Source organism: Loxodonta africana, chromosome 22 (assembly GCF_030014295.1).
Source record: "Loxodonta africana isolate mLoxAfr1 chromosome 22, mLoxAfr1.hap2, whole genome shotgun sequence".
NCBI lineage: Eukaryota > Metazoa > Chordata > Mammalia > Proboscidea > Elephantidae > Loxodonta > Loxodonta africana.
The window spans coordinates 33,787,511-33,807,778 of NC_087363.1; the positions used below are offsets into that span (position 1 = coordinate 33,787,511).

The 20,268-nt window shown below is 43.5% G+C and overlaps 1 protein-coding gene across 1 annotated transcript; it reads right to left on the reverse strand.

The window, feature by feature from the left end:
- Nucleotides 1-5,945: 5,945 nt before the first annotated feature.
- On the reverse strand, nt 5,946-20,004 carry PRR20G (proline rich 20G). Its single transcript, XM_064274252.1, has 3 exons — nt 19,907-20,004; nt 18,326-18,384; nt 5,946-6,598 (listed from the first exon to the last, which is right to left on the reverse strand). The coding sequence occupies exons 1-3, from the start codon at nt 20,002-20,004 to the stop codon at nt 5,946-5,948; spliced, it is 810 nt and encodes a 269-aa protein (XP_064130322.1).
- Between the last annotated feature and the right edge of the window lie 264 nt (nt 20,005-20,268).

The following is a 20,268-nucleotide window of genomic DNA, read 5'->3' on the forward strand; positions in this document are numbered from 1 at the left end:
GGGCAATTTGATGTACTTAGAAAAGTTGAAGTTGCACTTACTTTACTTTCCAGAAATTCCACCTTTAGGTCTCCGCTCTAGGGAAATTCTCATTCATATCCACTCAGGTGTTATGTCAAGGAATGTTTGCTGACACCCTGTTGGTAATTAAAAAAGAAAGAAAAAACAATGATACTAAACTTTCTTTAATTCATAAAATGGACTTTTCAGCATTAATTAATATCAGACATAACATTGAGTGGAAAAAAAGCAAGATGCCAAAAGACATACAAAGTATGATACCATTTGTGTCAAATGTAAAAATATTGAAAATGAGACTAAACATCATTTCTGGGTGTATAAAAATGATTCAACACCTGTCTGGGACTGAAACACAACGACTACATAGTAGTGCTTTGTTTTATTTTTTAAAGTACTTCACAATTGAACACTGAAAAAAATTATGAAAGAATCAGCAGACCAGCTAACAGAAAAACGGGCAAAAGGAACGAACACACACTTTATGAAAAGAGATATTCAGATGGCCAAGAAACATAGAAAAAGTCATTTGTCAATGTCATGGTCAGCAAGGAAATGCAAATGAAACCCACAATGGGATACCGTGCGTGTGCAGCAGCCACCAGAACGCACACCTAAAATTTAACTCCTTAGTGTCTTTGCTTGTCTCTCCTTCTTCCCAGTTATTTCTTTCAGAGCTGAGTTAGTTGAGGGAGGAGGTCCCATGTGGATGTGGGATGAAATACGCTGGAGGGGACACTGAAGCAGGGACTGAGCTGGGTGGAGTCTGTGTTCTCAGCCAGGGATAGAAGCCGGAAGTGCCCCAACACCTTTTTTTTGTTAATTTTCATTATTTCTGCCTTTTATTATCAGTATCTTTATAAATCCAATCTTTATTTGTCTTTGGGGGTTAAAAACATTACATAAAAACTTAAAGGTGTATTTTCAATACATACGTACATTAAAAAAATACACGAATCATACAAATTTGCTCCGACGACGAAGAGTTGGATGATATTGGCATTCTGTTAATTGTAGTAATAACCCCACTAGTGTGAGGTTCTGGACCATCTGAATGGATCATCACCTGGGAATGGGGATGACATTTCTAGTCAGAAAATTGGTGGGAGTTATCTGTATGGTTTTCCTCTTTTTTTCATGTATTTCACCATAACATCTCACTGCTTCCTGTATCTGTCTATTAACTTTAGCAAAGTGATCAACATTTGGGTCCATGTTCTCAAGCAACTGAAGCCTCTGATTCAGTTTACAAAACTAAATCTATACAGTGGTGTTTTGAACAGTAAACCCTAAAATTCAACATCTGTGAGTGAGTGAAATCTGAGAATGATAACATCAGCAAATTACGCGCTGCAACATTGTATGCAGTACATATTACTAATGCTGAGATGTAAAAAAAAAAAAGGGCAGTCGTAAGTGGGGTTCATCGTAACTCAAACACGTTGTAAGTAGGAGACTACCTGTATCCGCTTATAAAAAGCCCTGGAACCCAGGGGTTGGGAGAAAGCAGAGCTATCCTGACTGAGAGAAAAGCTTCAAGTGCCACTTGTTGAAAGCTGTATGGGTCATAAAACGACTGAGAGTAACCTTGAAGCGACTAAACAAACATTTTCCATACTGCTGTACAAGGTCGGCCACCTGTTGTGGCAGATGCAACCAACTGGGCCCAAGTGGGGAGGAAGTAGAGCCTGCTCCAGGACCAGAAAAGGCAGCCTGTGTGGCTGGGGCCAAGGAGGCCCCTGGGTGACCTGGGAGAGGAGGCCGGACCCGCAGGCAGGCAAAGGCAACCTACACAAAGTCACTAGAGAAGAGCTGGAATGGGGAAAATACTTGCTATACTTACAAAAATGTATTAATATTCCTAATACACAAGGAGTTTCTACAAATTGGTAAGAAAAAGATATAAAATCCAATTAAAAAAAGTGTTCAAAGGATTTGTGTTGGCAATTAACAGAGAAAGAAATGAAAATGGCCAATAAATACATAAAAACATACTGAACCTTACTAGTAGTCAAGACAATTTAGATTAAAACAATAACAACATTTTTTATCCAAGAGATTGGCAAAAATTATAGTGTCCAACAGTCCTGGTGGTGCAGTGGTTAAGAGCACTGCTGCTAACCAAAGGGTCATTAGGTTGAATCCACCAGCCACTTCTTGGAAACACTTTGGGCAGTTCTACTCTGACCTAGAGGGTTGCTAAGAGTCGAAATGGACTTGATGGCAACAGGCTTATTTTGTTTTGTTTTTTCACCTTTATTGCAGGGAAAGCTGTGGGGCTGTGCCGTCCTACTCTGCTGGAGGGAAATGACATTGATACAACCTAATTTGAATGTACTTTCTTAATATCTATTAAAATATTTGACATAGGAATCAGTCTTTGAGAACTTAATTTATAAAATTAAAAGAACCAGTATTTAAACCACTATGTACAGATGTTTAGGGGAGCATCTTGGGTAGTAGAAACACCGGGAAGAATCCATCCACAGAGAAGAGACTGGTTCATATCACAAAGTGTGTCCATCTTACAGTCCCGGGTGAAAACTCGCGCAGTCACATGTAACAAACTCAGATGGCAAGCTAAGGACAGCCCTGCCCACAGACATGCTTTCGGTGGTGCATGTAGTGCTTTTCACCCCGTCTGTCAGTTTGTCACATTGTAGTGGTTTGTGTGTTGCTGTGATGCTGGACGCTATGGGTAAATATTAGCATGGCCACCAGTGGTAGAAAAGGCTTTGCCAGAGCTTCCAACTAAGACAGACTAGGAAGAAAGGCTTGGAGATCGTCTGAAAATTAACCAATGAAAACCTTATGAATCACAACAGAATACTGCCTGGTATAGTGCTACAAGATGAGCCTTCTAGGCTGGAAGACGCTTAAAATACACAGGGCCACAACAATGGACTTGAGCATACGAACAATCATAAAGACGGCACAGGACCAGACAATGCTTGGTTCTGTTGTATGTGAGGTCATTGTGAGTCAAGATAGCAACTAACAACAAGCAGTGCTTTGATACAAGCCATCCCTGCCCACTTTAGATTGGGTGTGGGCTTGCCAGATGAGCCAATCCCTGCCACTTCCTGTGATGCCTGCCTGGACCCTGTTATCACTTCAGTGTGACCCTGGAGTAGGGTGTGCCCCATTTTTGTAAAATCAAGCCACAAAAAATGCTTTTGATGTACACATATTTATATGATTATGGGGAAAGCTATGGTACCTATATATGGGGAAAGATACATGGGTCGGTTTCTGAACGCTGTTCTTTTCCAGTCATCTACTTCTCTATTTCTGCACAAATTCCACACTGTTTTAAGTATTTCAATATAGATCTCAGAATCTGCAAGGGCAAGTTTCCCAAAATGCTTTTCATTTTTCTTGGACATTCTCTCTTACAAATGAATCTTAAAATCAACTGGTCAAACCTATTTAATAAAATAGAAAATCCAATTCATAATAAAACCTTTTATCAAACTCTGAAAAGGTAGGAACTAACTCAACTTGATCAAGCATATCTATGAGACACCTATAGGAAACATCCCACTTATATGAAACATTCCCCTCAAGGCCAGGAACAAGCCAAGAAGGCTGCTATCAAATATTTCTTATTTAGAATTTTAAATGCTTTCTCCTTGTATCTATTAACCCACCATGCCTTTTGATTCATCGAGTTTTCCATGATCTACTTTTTGCTCAGTCTGTATGAAACTTCACACTCTATTTCATTTAATGGTTGCCAGTGGGTCCACAAACTTAAAAATGTCTCATGGAGTCTGCAGTTCCATTTTCCATTGCTTTCTCATATTCAGTGCCTGTATAATTTCCAGGAACTAGATAAGAACTTCCAATGGCAGCGGGTTAGATAAGAACTTCAGTAGCTTTTATTTCCTTCTGATCTCCTCCAACCCCCATGTTTTTATGTTAAAGTCCTTTGGAATTTTAATTCCAAATTACTATGCATTTTCCTCCCAGAATCACACTTGTTTAGATTTAATAATACAGTTTACTAATTTTCTTGCTTACTAGTCCTTCTTACATCCCACTCCTTCCCCCAGGGTTCTTTTTTTTTCCTGGTTGAAAACCATTATCTGTGCTTTCACTGGAAGTAACAAAAAAAACAACACAAAACGGCTCAAAGGAATCAAGCTCAGAGGTAGCTCCAGCTTGAGGTCCAGGTTGACTAGCATACTGCTTCCTTTTCTCCTGTTTCTCTAGGCCCTTCCTCCCTTCATGTGGCCTCCCAGGCTGCCACCACCCACCCCTCGCCACTGGTAAAATGGCTGCAGGCATTTCAGGACCTCACATCTGCACACCACTCAGTCCAGAGCACAAGAGCACCTCTGTGACTGGTTATAGAATTCTAGATTCAAAGTTATTTCCCCTCAAGCTTTGAGCATATTGTCCAATTGCTGTTTTGTATTCATTGTTACTGCCAAGAAAAGTCTGATGTCAGTCTGATTCTGCTCTCCCCGTCGGTCTCATCTTCGGCAGCTTTTGGAATTTTCTTTGTACTGTCCTGCACCCAAGTGTGTGTCATTCTCTTATCCTGCTCAGGAGTCATATCTTCCTTCAATTTTTGGAAATTATTAGCCACTATTTTTTCATATATTGCTCTCATGCAAATGTTCTGTTGTGTTAGATATCCCAGCTTCTGGCTCAGTGTGGTGATCCCTCACACCTTCCATCTCTCCTTTGCTGTGTTCTGGGAGGCTCTGTCTGCCCAAATATCCAGTTTACTAAGTTGTTCCTCAGTCCTGTCCATTCTGTAATTGAAACCATTGACATAACTTTGTTATTTCAATAATCTTATTTTTCATTGCAAATATCTATTTGGCTCCTTATATGGGCATATGCTATTGCTTCAGGGATATGGCATTATCCCATCTCTCTCTGATGATATTAATTATACTCTTTAAAACGTCTCTTTCTGAATGCTTTATTAGTTCTGTTTCCTTGGGTGTAATTTTTCCTTTTTCCCCCTTCACCATGTCCTTTTTTCTGAATCTTTGGTAGCTGTACATCTGAGGAATGGAAAAAATGGTAGGGGGACAAGGGGAGACTGCTGATTTATTTTTAACAAGCATCAAGGAACTAAATGTATCTGTATCTGATAGTGAAAAAAAACAAAAAAGAGGAGACAAGAGGGGACCTCAAGCAGATAGGTGACCCTATAAGGAGGTGGGAGAAGGGCTTGGGGGCTCAATCAGTGTAACCAAATGCCTCTCGGGTTCTCGTCCTGTCCTATTAGCTGACTGAAATAAGGTAGATACCAGTTGCAAGGGCAACAGTGACAAGTTTATTATCTGCACAGGTGAGGAACAACGCAGGGTCTAGTGACCAGAAGAACGTGAGCTCCCAGAGCTGGGCCCTTGGGGGATCTTTTATGGGGAGACTGGTTTCCGGTGTTATACCTCAGTCCCCTTCAGTCCACCCATTTTTGGAATTCCCCTCCCCTGTCCAAGTTTGGGAGTCCAGTTGCCCAGTCATCTTGGGCAGATGTACTGGTAGATGGACGTCTCCCTCCAGAATGGGGTCTGGGTACAACCGTGGGCTGATAATTATGCTCCCCCAGGGGAGGAGGGAAGTTCCAAGGTCAGGTTCTGTGCAAGCCTGGGTGGCCAGTTGGAGCTGGTTCTCAAGGTGCAGGCTTCTGGCCTGTAAAACGTTACTAACAAAATGTTGCCTAGAGCATATCAGCCGTTTGTCATCAAGAAAAGGGAGTTCACAGATCTTGTACAACAAACGTATCTTATCTTGGCGTGCCTCTCAGGAGCCTCCAGCTAGGGTTTCATCAGGACAGCACAGGTGGATGCTGTGGTATGGGTAGGGAGAGGGGCAGAATGGGTATTCGGGTTCAGGACTTGGGGAAAAGGAGTCTTTAGCAAAAGCCCAGGTGGGAACCGGGAGTCTGGCGAAAGTGTCAGAGGTCAGCGTGCGATGTAGACGAGGAAACCTGGGACCCCGTACACGTAGGTGCAGAAGGAGGTCTGCAGGACCGGCAAAGCCGAGCCAGCCAGAGGTCTGAGCCCTATGCAGGAGGAGACGGCGGAGGCAGGAGACCCCAGTTGAGACCAATAAGCGGAGGCGTAGGGCTGCACCGGGAAGATGCGCCAAGTCTGCACTGGGTGGGGGTCGTGGCCTTGCCGGGTGTCTCTTGGCGTTGTGGCCGCTTCAGTAAGAGGGACTGACCCTATCGGCCAGGTTTCCGGCTCCGCACGGGTGCCCGCTTCCTCGAGGCCCACTTCGATCCGCACGTCTCTCACGATGAGCTGGCGCGACTCGGTGCGGCGGCCCGCGCGCCTGCGGTCCCGGCCCTGGGAGCGGCCTCGGCCCTCGGGACGGTCCCGGCCCTCGGGGCCGTCCCTGCCCTGGGAGCGGCCTCTGCCCTCGGGGCGGCCTCTGCCCTCTGGGCGGCTGCCGCCCCCGCGCCTGCTCCTCTCCGCAGGCCTCTCCGGCACGGTGGGGGCGGGAGGAGCGCGTTGGAAGGGTTTCACCAAGGCCAGGGGCTTCGCCCGGGTGCCTGGCTCCCGCTCCGCCCGGCCCGCTGCCTCGTGGTCTTCGCGCGCCCTGGGACGCCCATCTGCGGAGAAACGGAAGCAGAGAATAAGAGGAGATCACCGGGAGGGCCCTGGGGAGCTCCCTGCAAACAGAGTGGGGATAGCAGGGGAATCCCTCAGGAGCTGTCTGTCCCCAGGACCTCTCTGGGACTCTGCACTTTGCATCAGTGCTTTTATTCACTCCTCCCACCGACCTTGCAAGTTGGGCATTACAATGCCCCATTTACTGATGAGTAAACTGAGTCCTAAAATTCATTCACGAGAAAGATAAAAGCTGAAAACAACTGACATGGTCCCTGCCTTCACTGAGCTTAAATCTTCTGTAGGAGAGAAAAACAGAACAAAACAAAAACTTATGGTGATAAGGAGGGGAGGCACACAAGGAAGGCGGGCTCTGGATCCAGGCTGTCTGCACTGAGATCCCTGGTTGCTTAATTTATCTGGGCCTCAATTTCCTTCTTCATAAATTGGTATGATAACATACCAAACCCTGGACTATTACAAGGATTGAGTTGCTGTTGTTGTTGTTAGGTGCCGTCGAGTCAGTTCTGACTCATAGTGACCCTACACACAACAGAACGAAACACTGCCTGGCCGTGTGCCATCCTTACAATCGTTGTTATGCTTGAGCTCATTGTTGCAGCCACTGTGTCAATCCACCTCATTGAGGGTCTTCCTCTTTTCCATTGACCCTGTACTCTGCCAAGCATGTGGGTAGCCTGGCTCATAGTAAACACGTATTGAGGGGTCAGAAAGGCTTGCTGGAGGCTTTCAAGGGTGAGTGGAACTTAGCAAGGTGAAGGCAAAGGTGGAGCTGGGTTAGAGAGAGCTTCCAGAACTGCGAGCAGCCTGGATTGGCTCTTGCAGGGTTGGGGAAACACACAAAGGTCCTTTTAGGCTAAACCAAGTGATCAAATGAGAGCCATTGGAAGATTTTAAGGAAGGGAGAAAGTGAAGTGTGGAGACTAGGAAGGAAGTGGGCACGCTTAGAGGAGCGGGGTGTTAGGATGTTGCTGCAGTCTTGCGGGGGAGGGATCCCCTGGTTGCCTGACTTAAGGAAAAGGCTGCAGGAATTGCAGAAATACCCAGGAGGCAGCGTGGATGTGGCTTGGGGTTGACTCGGTGAAAGAGAACATGTGGAGGGATGTCCAATGTTTGGCTCCTGACTTTGTCTCTCTTTGCAGGGGACTACCCCATGACCACATCTTATCCTGCCTCCCATTTTCCTTTCCCAACGGGGAGGGTGATGAAACCATTTTCTTGAGACAGAGCTCAAGGGAGAAGATGCAGGCTCGGGGGACAAAAAATATCAAGCCTGATGACTATGAAGTATGTGTGCATTATCCAGGTGGAGGTGTGAGAAACATCAAATATATGTTAGACTGGAGCTCAGAGGAGGCCTGGACTGGGATAGGATGGAGTCATCAGCACCGAGTTGATCATCACAGCCATGGAGGTAGATGAGATCAGCCAGAGAGAATGAGGAGGCAAAGAAAAGAGGCCTTTGATATAGCACTGGGAGAAAGGGCACCTTCCAGGGCCACTGATGCAGAGGAACACCGGGAGGTTTGTTCAGATGCAAAGTGAAGAGACCAGGAAGAGAGGAGCAGCCTACTGGGCTGGCTGAGGGGATGACAGGTCTGCAGCAGGCCCGCTGGAGTTGGCTGTAGGCAGGTTCTTACTGAGAGATGGTGAGGGCAGAGGTCAGCTTCCAGGGAAGCAAGTGTGGGAGGACAAGGTGGTGGGAAAGAGAGTGAGTGACTGATCACAGTGAAAAGAGAACAAGCAGAGAGCAGATGTTTACCAGAGAGTGGGAGCAGGGTGGCAACAGGGACAAACTGAACTCAGGAATAAGTATCAACTCAAATAGCCCAACTACAATGGAACAAATTGAGCGTGTTTTTAACCAACTCTCTCCTCTTTCTTCATGATCACCCACCAAAACAAAACAAAACAAGATCAGATTGTCACCTCATGGGTGAATTTGCCCTCAGTTCTTGGCTAGGAAGTTCAAGCATATATTAATTATCTTGTATCAATGTATAAACCAGTCAGAATCTGAGCAGCACTGAGAGGTGAGGGTTAAGCCTTGAAACAGGGCTCTGTGGTGTCTGTTCTGTGACATGTGAGCAGACTTGTTGGCAATTTCTTTGACCCTATTATCACTTTATTACCAGGCAGCAGAGAGGTGCCTACCCTTCTCTGCATCCAGGGTACAGCAGGAACAGGAAGAAAGGGATACTGGTCACGGCCCACATTTGAAGCTTCAAAGGAGAGTTTTCAAACTGACGACAGAGAAATAAAGTTTGAGTTTGTGGGTTTTCAGCATCAAAAATCAAAGTCCTGAAAGACCCGGAACATATGAAGCCTGTGCTTCATTCAGCAGTGGAAAGTTACTATAGAATCCTTCAGAGCCATGTACAACTGCTCTCCAAACTCAGTTTTAGTTCATTCAGAACAAGGGCATGGCTGAGCTACATGAGGGCTCGTGGACTGGAAGGGGCCTTGCAGGTAGGACCCAGAGTTACCTGCATAGACAGAGAAGCAGCGGGAGGTGGGTGGACTGACAATGGACACCTAAGGACCTTTCCAATTGTTTGATGCAACCCCAGTAGAACAGAATGAGAGTGAGAAACCCTTAATTTACTGAACAAACCCTGAATTTTCTGGGAAATCCCAGAAATGCAAACAGCACTTAAAAATCAATAAGATAGGATTCTGGGAAGATGGTAGCATAAACATATCATAGTTCTGACCCCCCCATACAAACACAACAAGAAAGCGGTGCTCATCCTGGAGGGTCTCTGAATCTGGGAGCAGAGGACAGCAGTGGGGAACTACGGATGGGCAAGAATCACTGACAAGTCACATATGGAAGGAAAATTGCTTCTCCCACTGTCCCTAACCTTCCCTCCAGCCACGCAGGCTACTGGCTGCTGTGAACTGGGAAAGCAACCACAGCAAGAGCCTGCTTCCCTAACCACCACACTCCCAGCCTGTGCAAAGAGATAGAACCCCCTAGCTTCTGTTCTAAAATCAACAAGGCAGACCACAGTGAGGGTACATTCGGAGCATGCTAGCACTCCCCCCATCTGGTAACTGTCAGTTGCCAGGATGCTGCAAATCGCCTGCTTTCCTGCACACCCCATAGCTCAGATCTTCGAAATCAACAGGACAGATGTCTCTGGGGGTCAGCTTGGGTCTATCTGACAGTCAGTGCTGAGGATTGGTGACTGAGGCTGCTGTGTACTAGGAAGCAGGTACCTTCTGCATCCACTGCGAACATACTACCCACGGGGCTTTGATAGTAACAAAGTAGACCTCCTTGAGGGTCCATACGAGGCATGCCAGCACCTTTCCCATCAGGTAACTTTTGTCTGATGAATCAATACAAACTCCTCCTACAGAAGGTCCCCTGCAGTGGAGCTAGGAGGCAAGTCACTTCAATGGAACTTGCTCCCTCAAACACCACAGGAACATGGGTTCTGAAATAAAAAAAGATAGATCTCTCAGAGGTCTGTTTGGGGAGTGTCAGCCTCTCCTACTCCTGAGATGTAGAAAAGTCAACATGTGCTTCCCCCGAATGCCAGCTCAGATAGAAGTAACCCCCACAGAGCAGAAAAGAAAGCCTCAGGAAAACCTGAAGACAACACCCAGGCTTTCAGGGAGCTCACTGGCTGTGGGCTTTCCAATTGAAAACATGGCTTCAGAATCAGAGCAGGGGAGGGAGAAATAACCACAGAGAGAGGATTGCACCCCCTTGTTGATGGATTGATTAGTGCATGATATCTCCCCTGAGTGGCAGTGCCTTTTGGCGGACAGACTGATCACTGCATGATTTCTGGTGTATTTAGTAGACATTGAAAGTTGAAAACCAAGATCTGTAACTTTTGAATCCTAATTAAATCAGGAAGAGAGAAGGAGCTATTACAGAGAGGGAAAGGAAGTGGTAAGCAAGGACCAAAGGCTCTGTCCACCTAAGGGTCTCTTGCAGAAAGTCGTGTGGGCAAAAACACCAAATACTGGGGAGAAAGCTAATACCCTTGAAAATTCCAATGCCTCCACAAAAAATCACAAGACACAATAAGATAAGAGAAATCATGGCCCATTCCAATGAACAACATGCAGGGGGTGAAACTGCATCAGTGGAAGCCCAAATAATGAACAGGATGGAAAAATATAATACAACATGAAACATAATCCCAGAAATAAGGGAAAGCATAGACAAATATCTAAAATAAAGAAAACAATACATGAACAAAATGAAGATTAAAAAAAGAGACGATCTAAAAAGAAACCAAACAGAAATATTGCAACTGAAAGAAAAAATAACTGAAATGAGAAACACAATGGAAGGATTTACCAACTGATTTAGTTTGGTAGAAGGAAGAAGTAGCAAATTGGAAAACAAGATAATCAAAATTATGAAGCCTGAGGAGCAACCAGAATCGAGGCTCAAGACTGATGAGCACAATTTAATGAACTTATGGGATAACATCAAGAGACATAATATATGCATCATGGGAATTCTAGAAGGATACGAAAGAGAGAGGGGGACAGAAAGAAGAGTTGAGTAAATAATGACAGAAAATTTCCTGAATCTGATGAAGGACATGGATCTACAAATCCAAGAAGCTCAAAGAATTTCAAACCCAAAAAGATCTACACTGAGACACACCACAAGAAAACTACAAGCCAATATCCCTTATGAATATAGGTGCAAAAAGTCTCAACAAAATACAGTTATATGTTACTTCATATCCACAATACATTCTGTGAAATAGGATGTTATGTGATTTGGACGTTGTGCAAACACCATATTATATACAGGCAGTCCCAGATTACCTGCCCAGCCCTGCCTGCTGTTCTGCATGCCTGTGGAGCAGGAGTAGCCCAGACCCAGCAGTCTCTGCTGCTGCCTGTCCACCAAAGCCAGAGAGCTGTATTCACCAGATATAAGAGGCTGACTTTGCTGCATGTGCAGCTACGGACAAGGCAGGGGCTGTGCTGGCAGCCAGATTAGGACTTTGCACACATCCAGGTGTAGGATGAGGAGCTCACAGGTTACACAGAGCAGTGGCCACAGGGACGGGGGGGAGTGGGTGTGCAGGTGCCAGGAGCAAAGCTGGCAGTGGTGGCCATGTCAGTGCCACCATGGCAGGAATGGAGGGGCCACGGCAGGCTCCAGAAGTGAACAGCTGCACAGCTAATGGGCAGGTGAATGAAGCCAGGAGGAGGAGAAGGTGGAGGAGAAAGTGCTGCAGGGATTAGGAGGCACCCAGGAGCCCCACTGCTCATTCACACTGGGGGTTTGGGGTCTTTAAAGCTGTTAGGGGGAAATAATAAACAAAAGGAGAGCTGCTTTCCCTTTAAAAAAAAAAAAAAACCTTATGGGACCAAGAATGCATATGCCTTCAGATGTTACCCGATTGGACATTAAGTGGCGCATGACTGCACTATCCAAAAAAAATACACCATGACCAAGTGGGGTTTATTCCAGGAATGCAAGGATGGTCTAACATTATAAAATCAATCAATATAATATGCCACATCAGTTGAACAAAGGAAAAGAACATCGTGATCATCTCCATGGATGCAGGAAAGGGGTTTGATAAAATCCAGCACCTTTCTTGTTGAAAACCTTCAATAAGATTGGAATGGAAGGAAAGTTCCTCAATATGATTAAGGGTATATATGAAAAACCAACAGCCAATATTATACTTAATATAGAAACAGTGAGTGCTTTCCCCTTGAAATTGGGAACAAGGCAAGGGTGCCCACTCTTATCACTGCATTCAGTATTATATTAGAAGTCCTGCCCAGAACAATAAGACAATAAAAAGAAATAAAAGGTATGGAAATTGGAAAAGAAGAAGGAAATTTATCTCCATTTGCAGATGACATGATTCTATTATGTCTATTCGCAGATGACATGGCTCCCAAGGAATTAACAAGAAAGCTTCTAGAGCTAATAGAGAAATTTAGAAAAGTTTCAGGGTACAAGGTCAACAAAAAATCAGTGGAGTTTCTATACACTAACAATGAGAATGCTGAAGGGGAAATTAGTGAAATGATTCCATTTACAATAACATCGAAGAGAATAAAATACCTAGGAATAAATTTAACCAGGGGTATGAGAGACTTACACAATGAAAATTATAAAACACTGCTAAAAGAGATCAAAGACTTAAATAAATGGAAAGATGTTCCATGTTCATGGATTGGAAGACTTAATATTGTTAAGATATCAATACTACCCAAAGCAATCTATAGATTCAACACAATCTCAATCAAAATTCCAATAGCCCTCTTTGCAGAAATGGAAAAGCAAATCCTCAACTTTATATGGAATAGCAAGAGGCCTCAAACAGTCAAAGCAATTTTGAAGGAGAAGAGCAAAGAAGGACTCACACTTCATGAATTCAACACACGTTATACAGCTATAGTAATCAAAACAGCCTGGTAATGGTCTAAGAATAGACAATAGTCCAATGGAACAAAATTGAGAATCCAGAAATAAACTCATGCAATTATGGTGCATTGATTTTTGGCAAGGCACTAAGTCCATTAAATGGGGAAAGGAGTTTTTTTTTTTTTTTTTTTAAATAAATGGTGCTGGGGAAATTGGATTTCCACATGCAGAAAAATGAAACAGGATCCATGCCTGACGCTATGCACAAAAACAAATTTAAGGTGAATTAAGGACCTAAACTATTCTTAGAAGAAAATGCAGTGGTAAGGCTGTTGGGCTTAGCTTTTAACAATGGATTATCGAATATAATAACAAAAGCACAAACAACAAAGTAAATGGGACCTCATAAAAATTAAAACCTTTTGTTCATCAAAAGACTTAACAAAAAAAAATGAAAAAAGCAAGGTACCTATTTGGAGAATATCTCCAGAAACCATATATCCACTATGGATCTGAAAAGAATATATATAAAACTTCAACAACTTAGTAACAAAAAGAGAAATAATTCAATCAAAAAATGGGCAAAGAACTTGAATAGACATTTCACCAAAGAGGATATTCAAATGACCAACAAAAGATGCTTAATGTCTTTACACATCAGAGAGATGCAAATCAAAACCACAATGAGATACCATTTCACTCAATAGGATGGCTAGGATTTAAAAAAACGGAAAATAGCAAATGTTGGTAAGGATGCGGGAAAATTGGACCTTTTATCTGTTGCTGGTGGAAATGCAAAATGGTACAGCCATTGTGGAGAACAGTGTCACAGTTCCTCAAAACCCAAAAATAGAGCTATCATAAAAAAAAAAATCCCAGCCCACTGCCATCCAGTAGATTTCAACTCGTAGTAACCCTACAGGACAGACTAGTACTGCCCCTCTTTACAGAACCAGACTACTACATCTTTCTCCCGCAGAGTGGCTGGTGGGTTCAAACTACATGACTCAGCAATTCCACCGCTAGGAATACTCAAGAGATTTGAAAGCAGTGACGCAAATAGACATATGTACACCAATGTTCACTGCAGCATTATTCACAATAGCCAAAAGGTGGAAAGAATCTAAATGCCATAAGTGAATGAATAGATAAACAAAATGTGGTACATACATATAACAGAATACAACTCAACCAAAAAAGAAATGAAATCCTGATACATGCTACGACATGAATGGAGTTTGAAGACATTATGCTGAGTGAAATAAGTCAATCACAAAAGGACAAATATTGCATGCCCTCACTTATATAAAAAGATAAGAACAGGCAAATGTATAGAGACCAAAATTTATTAGTGGTTACAGGGGTGATAGACCAAGAGGCAGTCCTTCGAACAAAACAAGAGCATACTGCGTGGTTTAAAATCAGGAAAGGTATGTGTAAGGTTGTATCCCTTTCACTATACTTATTCAATCTGTATGCTGAGCAAATAATCCAAGAAGCTGGACTGTATGAAGAACATGGCATCAGGATATGCAGAGGACACAATCTTGGTTGTTGAAAGTGAAGAGGACTGGAAACACTGATGAAGATCAAAGACTATAGCCTTCACTATGGATTACACCTCAACATAAAGAAAACAAAAGTCCTAACAACTGGACCAATAGGCAACATCATAACAGAGAAAAGATTGAAGTTGTCAAGGCTTTCATTTTACTTGGATTCATAATCAACACCCATGGAAGCAGCAGTCAAGAAATCAAAATCTGCTGCAAAAGACCTCTTTAAACTGTTGAAAAGCAGAGATGTCACCTTGAGGACTAAGGTGTGCCTGACCCAAGTATGGTGTTTTCAATTGCCTCATATGCATGCGAAAGCTGGACAATTAATAAGGAAGACCAAAGAAGAGTTGACACCTTTGAATTGTGGTGTTGAAGAAGAATATTGAATAGACCACGGACTTCCAGAAGAATGAACAAATCTGTCTTGGAAGAAGTACAGCCAGAATGCGCTTTGGAAACAAGGATGGCAAGACTTCGTCTCATGTATTTTGGACATGTTATCAGAAGGGAGCAGTCCCTGGACAAGGGACTCTTGGTAAAAGAGAGGATCAGCAAAAAAGATGAAGACCCTCAACAAGATGGATTGACATAGTGACTATAACAATGGGCTCAAACACAGCAACGATTGAGAAGATAGTGCAGGACTGGGCAGTGTTTCATTCTTCTGTAGATAAGGTCGCTATGACTCAGAACCAACTCAATGGCACCTAACAACAAGGACAACCTGAGGTGGAGCAAAGGGTAGTTATTGCTTATGGATTACTGTAGAAAAAAAGAAGAAATCTTTTTTTTTTAATGATTTGCATTTATTAAGTGTAATGTTTGCACAGCCAATTAATTTCAATAAGTTGTATACCTATAAAAAGTTGAACTGACAAATTCTGTCTATATATTTTTACAATAACAGTAACAACAATAGTAGAGCAGCTGATGAGGCTGCTTATGTACAAGCAAACACCTCCTGGGATCTGGTTTATTGGGTTGGAGGTTTAGGGTTATGGTTTCATGGGACATTCTACTTAATTGACCTAATATCGTGTTTATTGCTTCTGTTCCACCTCCTGGTTCGTTGTGTAATGCCTGGAGCCTTAAAAGCTAGCAAGTGGCCATCCAAGGTACAACAATTGGTCTCTATTCACCTGGAGCAACAGAAGGAGAGTCAGGAATAGGATGAGAAAATGGAATGCTTGGCTAATATCCTCTATGAACTACCCCCTTTGCTATGAAACCAGAAGAACTGGATGGTGTCCGGCTATCATTACGGATCATTTTGATACAAGATTCCATAGAAGAATCCTCATCAAAATGGAGAAAATGTGGAACAAAATTTCAAATTCCATGGAATTCAGAGTTTTTGGATCCATTGAGGCTAGACGAACTTCTGAAACTATTGCCCTGAGATAATCTTTAAACCTTAAACCAAAAGGTATCTCATGAAGTCTCTTTAAACCAAACGATAGTTAAGCTTAATTAATAAAGAATGCTGCCCTGAGCAATGTACTTTTTAAAAGAGCTATCTACATGGGATCAAACTGACAACAACTCGAAAGATCTAAGAGGAAGCTTAGGGGACAGTGAGTTTATGTTAATGGAGGAGGAACAATTCGGAAAAGGTGGGTGAAAATTGTGCAACTATTAAAATAAAATAAACTATTAAAAAGGAAAAACTAAAAAATCAATAAGATAAAGATAAACAACCAATAGAAAAAAATAATTACAGGCAATTCACAAAAGAAGAAAAGCAAATGGCCCTTATACATATAAGATGCTAAGCCTCACATATAATTAAAGAAATTCAGATTAAAGAAAAGGATGGGATGTTATTTTGCACCTCTGAAATTGGCAAAGATTAAAATATTTAAGACACTTGGGGAAATGTTTTGCAGAACAATTTGGCAATAGCTATCAAATTTTAATACCCTCCAGAAAAAGAACATGATGGGGGAACTTGGTTTATCATACATAGATCAAGAAGTATTGTGCAGCTATAGTAACGCTGACAACATGGTGTTCATGCACAGATGAATGACTTAGCAGTGGAATGGAACAGAAAGCCCAGAAGTAGACACACATGTACTGAAATGGTAATGACAGAGTAGGCATTGAAGATCATCTAAAGATTCTTCCCTGGGAAACCTGAGAGAAAAATCCTAAAAATAATTGGCTTCTGAGGTTCCCCAATTTAACCAACTAGCCATATAAATTTTGTGTACCTTGCAGTCGACATGCCCCACCCATGGACTCAGAGCTCCCATTTAACTTTTCAAGGTCCCCTTTTCCAATCTGAGCAGTCAGCCAGGTGTTACCAAACATCAGAGATAGGATTCTAACATGAGAGATAGAAACCACGACAATCAAACATGAAAGGCAACTTGGGAGAAAAAAAAAATTGTGCCATAGATGAAACTTTCCAAAAATCTATCATTAATATGCTCAGAGAGATAAGAGATGAAATTGTACTCAGGAATCAATTACAGGATATCTTTAAAAAGGAATATTCAAGGGAAAAGAAAAGCACTCTTTGAAATTAAATCTGGAGAGCAGAAGTGAAAATATCCATAGAGGTTTTGGAAGATAAAGTTGAGGAAATCTCTCAGAAAGGAGAGCAAAAATCCAAAATGATGAAAAATAATGAGGGTAAAATATAAGAAAATTAAAGGCATATTATCACCAAGGTATATTATCATAAGATTTTAGAGGGCTGGGAGAAGGAGAAGGTCCTTCTCCTGTGAGAGAGGGAGGGAGGGATGAAGGGAGGAACAGAGAGGAGAGGAAGAGAATGAATTATACAGAAAAGGTCAGGCATCAGAATGTCTCAAAATTGCAACATCTCTAAAGCAACATTGGAATCTAGAGGGCAACAGAAAAAAAGACTTCAGAAAAATTCTAATGGAAAGGATTTCCATCTAAAATTCAATACCCAACCAAACTATCACTTAGGAATCAGGGAGGGTAGAATGAAGACATTTTAGGCATATTTTCTTAGGAGGCTACTAGAAGGCTTGCTCCACCAAAGAGAAAGAATAAACCCAGAAAGAAAAAGACAGCAAACCAGGGAACAGGGAATAAAATTCAAAAGAAGGGTGAAAAGAATTCCCCAGATGATGGTGAAGGCAGGTCCCAGGATGACAGCTTCAAATGAAGCTGGCTTAGAGCAGCCAGTCCAAGTGGGAGCAGATTAGAAGGGTCTGACAGTAATGCTACAAGAAGATGAAATCAACAGAATACCTGATTGTATTTGAATTTAAGCAACTGGGAGTTTGAGAATGAATAAGTGATAAATAAGCAAAGAACAACACAAGGTAAGTATTAAACCCCCAAAATTCAAAAATTTATGCAAGCAAGGGAAAGCAATTCTGGTATATTGTATGGCTCCACTATGAGCAGCAGAATTCTATTGGGAGATGGGGAGGTGCAGAAGGTGTGTGGAGTGGTTGGGTGTATGAGGTGAGTGGGGTGGGTGGTGATGGAAGCTGGGATGCTAGTCATGAATGTTCAGCATGTGTGAACTAGAGCTCCCTCCTCTACCACAGAGGGAAGACAATAAAGTCTGAAGAGGAAAAAAAAAAAAACAAACTAGTAGTAAGCATGTTATGTAAAGAAAAGGAATTAATGTTAAGCTGTTTAAAAGGATCAAAGTATTTAGTTTGGGAAACTAAGAAGGAGCAGGGATGATGGTTTTCATAATATGCCTTTTATGGATCTCTAAAGTTGTATAAGTAAATACCGAAAGTAAACACGGGGCAAAGAATTTTTTAAAAAGTTACATTTGACAGTACCTTGATTGGGGACCATTAAGCGGCGTCGCTTTGGAGGCCTTTGTTCCTCCATGAGCAATCTGCAGGGGAGAGGAAAAGGTGTTAGTCTGGGCTCAAGCCACACCTCATTTTCCAAGTGCCAGAGCAGCGGTCCAACACCCCTACATGCCACGCTCAGTTGGCACCGCTGCCAGCTGCACGTGCCTTCAGAACACGGCTGCTCAGGCAAGGGGCATGCTAGGCTGGCAGCTAAGGGGGCATCGTGAAGGGAGGGAGTCTGGGTGGGGCGAGACTTGTTTACTACATGAGCCATTAGGGATTGGCCTGGAGATGAATTGATTTATTTGCCCCAAATCATACAGGCAAAGGTGGGAGAGATGAGATTAACTTTGACGGAGTGGGGGAACTATCCCCCTGGTGGCATACTGCTTAAGAGCTACCGCTGCTAACCAAAAGGTAGGCAGGTCGAATCCACCAGCCACTCCTTAGAAACTCTACGGGGCAGCTCTACTCTGTCCTATAGGGTAGCTACGAGTCTGAATCGACTTGATAGCAACGGGTTTGGTTTTGGTTTAGAGTGACGAGGTGAAGAAGATGGGGAAGGGGAGCAAAGGTAAACTGGAGCACAAAGTTGGGAAGACAGAGGTGATTCAGGAAGTTGTCCCAGGGCCCTTCTAGGGCACCAAAGATTTGTCCCCACCTGGACAATGCCCCAGACCCCCAGACACACACCTGATCTTCCCGCAGTTTGGTTGCGTGCAGCCGGTTGTAGAAATCTGAAAGGAGCTTCTTCCAAGAGTTTCTTCCGGGAAGGCTTGAAGGGTTGTGGCGTCGAGGTATCCCAAAAGACCCTTACTCTAGGCAGCAGGAGAAGGCGTCAAACAAGACAGGTCCGCTGAGGAGCTCTTCAGAAAGCCAACTGCTCTTGACCCAGCCCAGTCCCCTTATATAAGGCCGTCACTGCCACCTCTGTAGGTTATTGGACAGACGGGCCAGGGGCGGAGCCAGGGTGGGGTGGGACCAGGGCGGGTGAGACGGGCTTGGCTTGGAAGGAGTTTATTGGGCTGCAGGGTTTTGCGGGTTAAATCTGGCGCTGCCATGATGAAACCCCTCATAGATGTATAATGCCTGCTTGATTGATTAACCTAATCATTACAGAAAACAATGCATAATTACAGTTGTTTTAAGGGTCAGTGAGAGGCATGGTGCTAGGAGAGAGGCTTATAGGAGGATTTGATTAACGTTTGAGGGAGCACGGGAGACGTCCTACCAAACATCCCATTGCTGTCCAGTGGATTTTGACTCATTAACGACCCTATAGGACAGAGTAGAACTGCCCCTAGGGTTTCAAAGCCTGTAAATCTTTATTACGGAAGCAGACTGCCATGTCTCTCTCCCATGCAGCGGCTGATGGGTTCAAACCACCAACCTTTTGATCAGTAGCTGCGAGCTTAACCACTGCGCCACCAGGGTTCCTTAAGGCATCCCAACGCAGAGGTATTCACGCTGAGATGTGAAGCATTGGTAGACGTGAACCGGATTGGGTGGGAGGGCAGGGCGCGGGAAGCGCATGCGCTGAGGTCTGTAGGTTATTGGACAGACGGGCCAGGGGCGGAGCCAGGGAGGGGTGGGACCAGGAACCAGGAGACGGCTGGGTCCAGGCGGAGGGGGTGGTGCAAGATGATGTGTGGCGAGGCCATGCAGAACCTGGTCTGTGTTCTAAGGGCAATGGAAATAGGGGCAGGAGAGGACGTGATGAGGTTAAAGCTTCAAAGACAATCATCCTGGCTGATTGGAGAAAATGGAAAATGGAGAAAAATTGCCTAGAGACCAGATTAAATCAGGAGAGGCAATGCAGCCACTGCAGTCCTGGGGGTAGGAGATGGTGTCCAGTCCCACCAGGACCGCGGGTGGTAAAGGAGGAAAATGTTCCGGCTAGAGGGAAATTTACAAAGGGAAGTGAA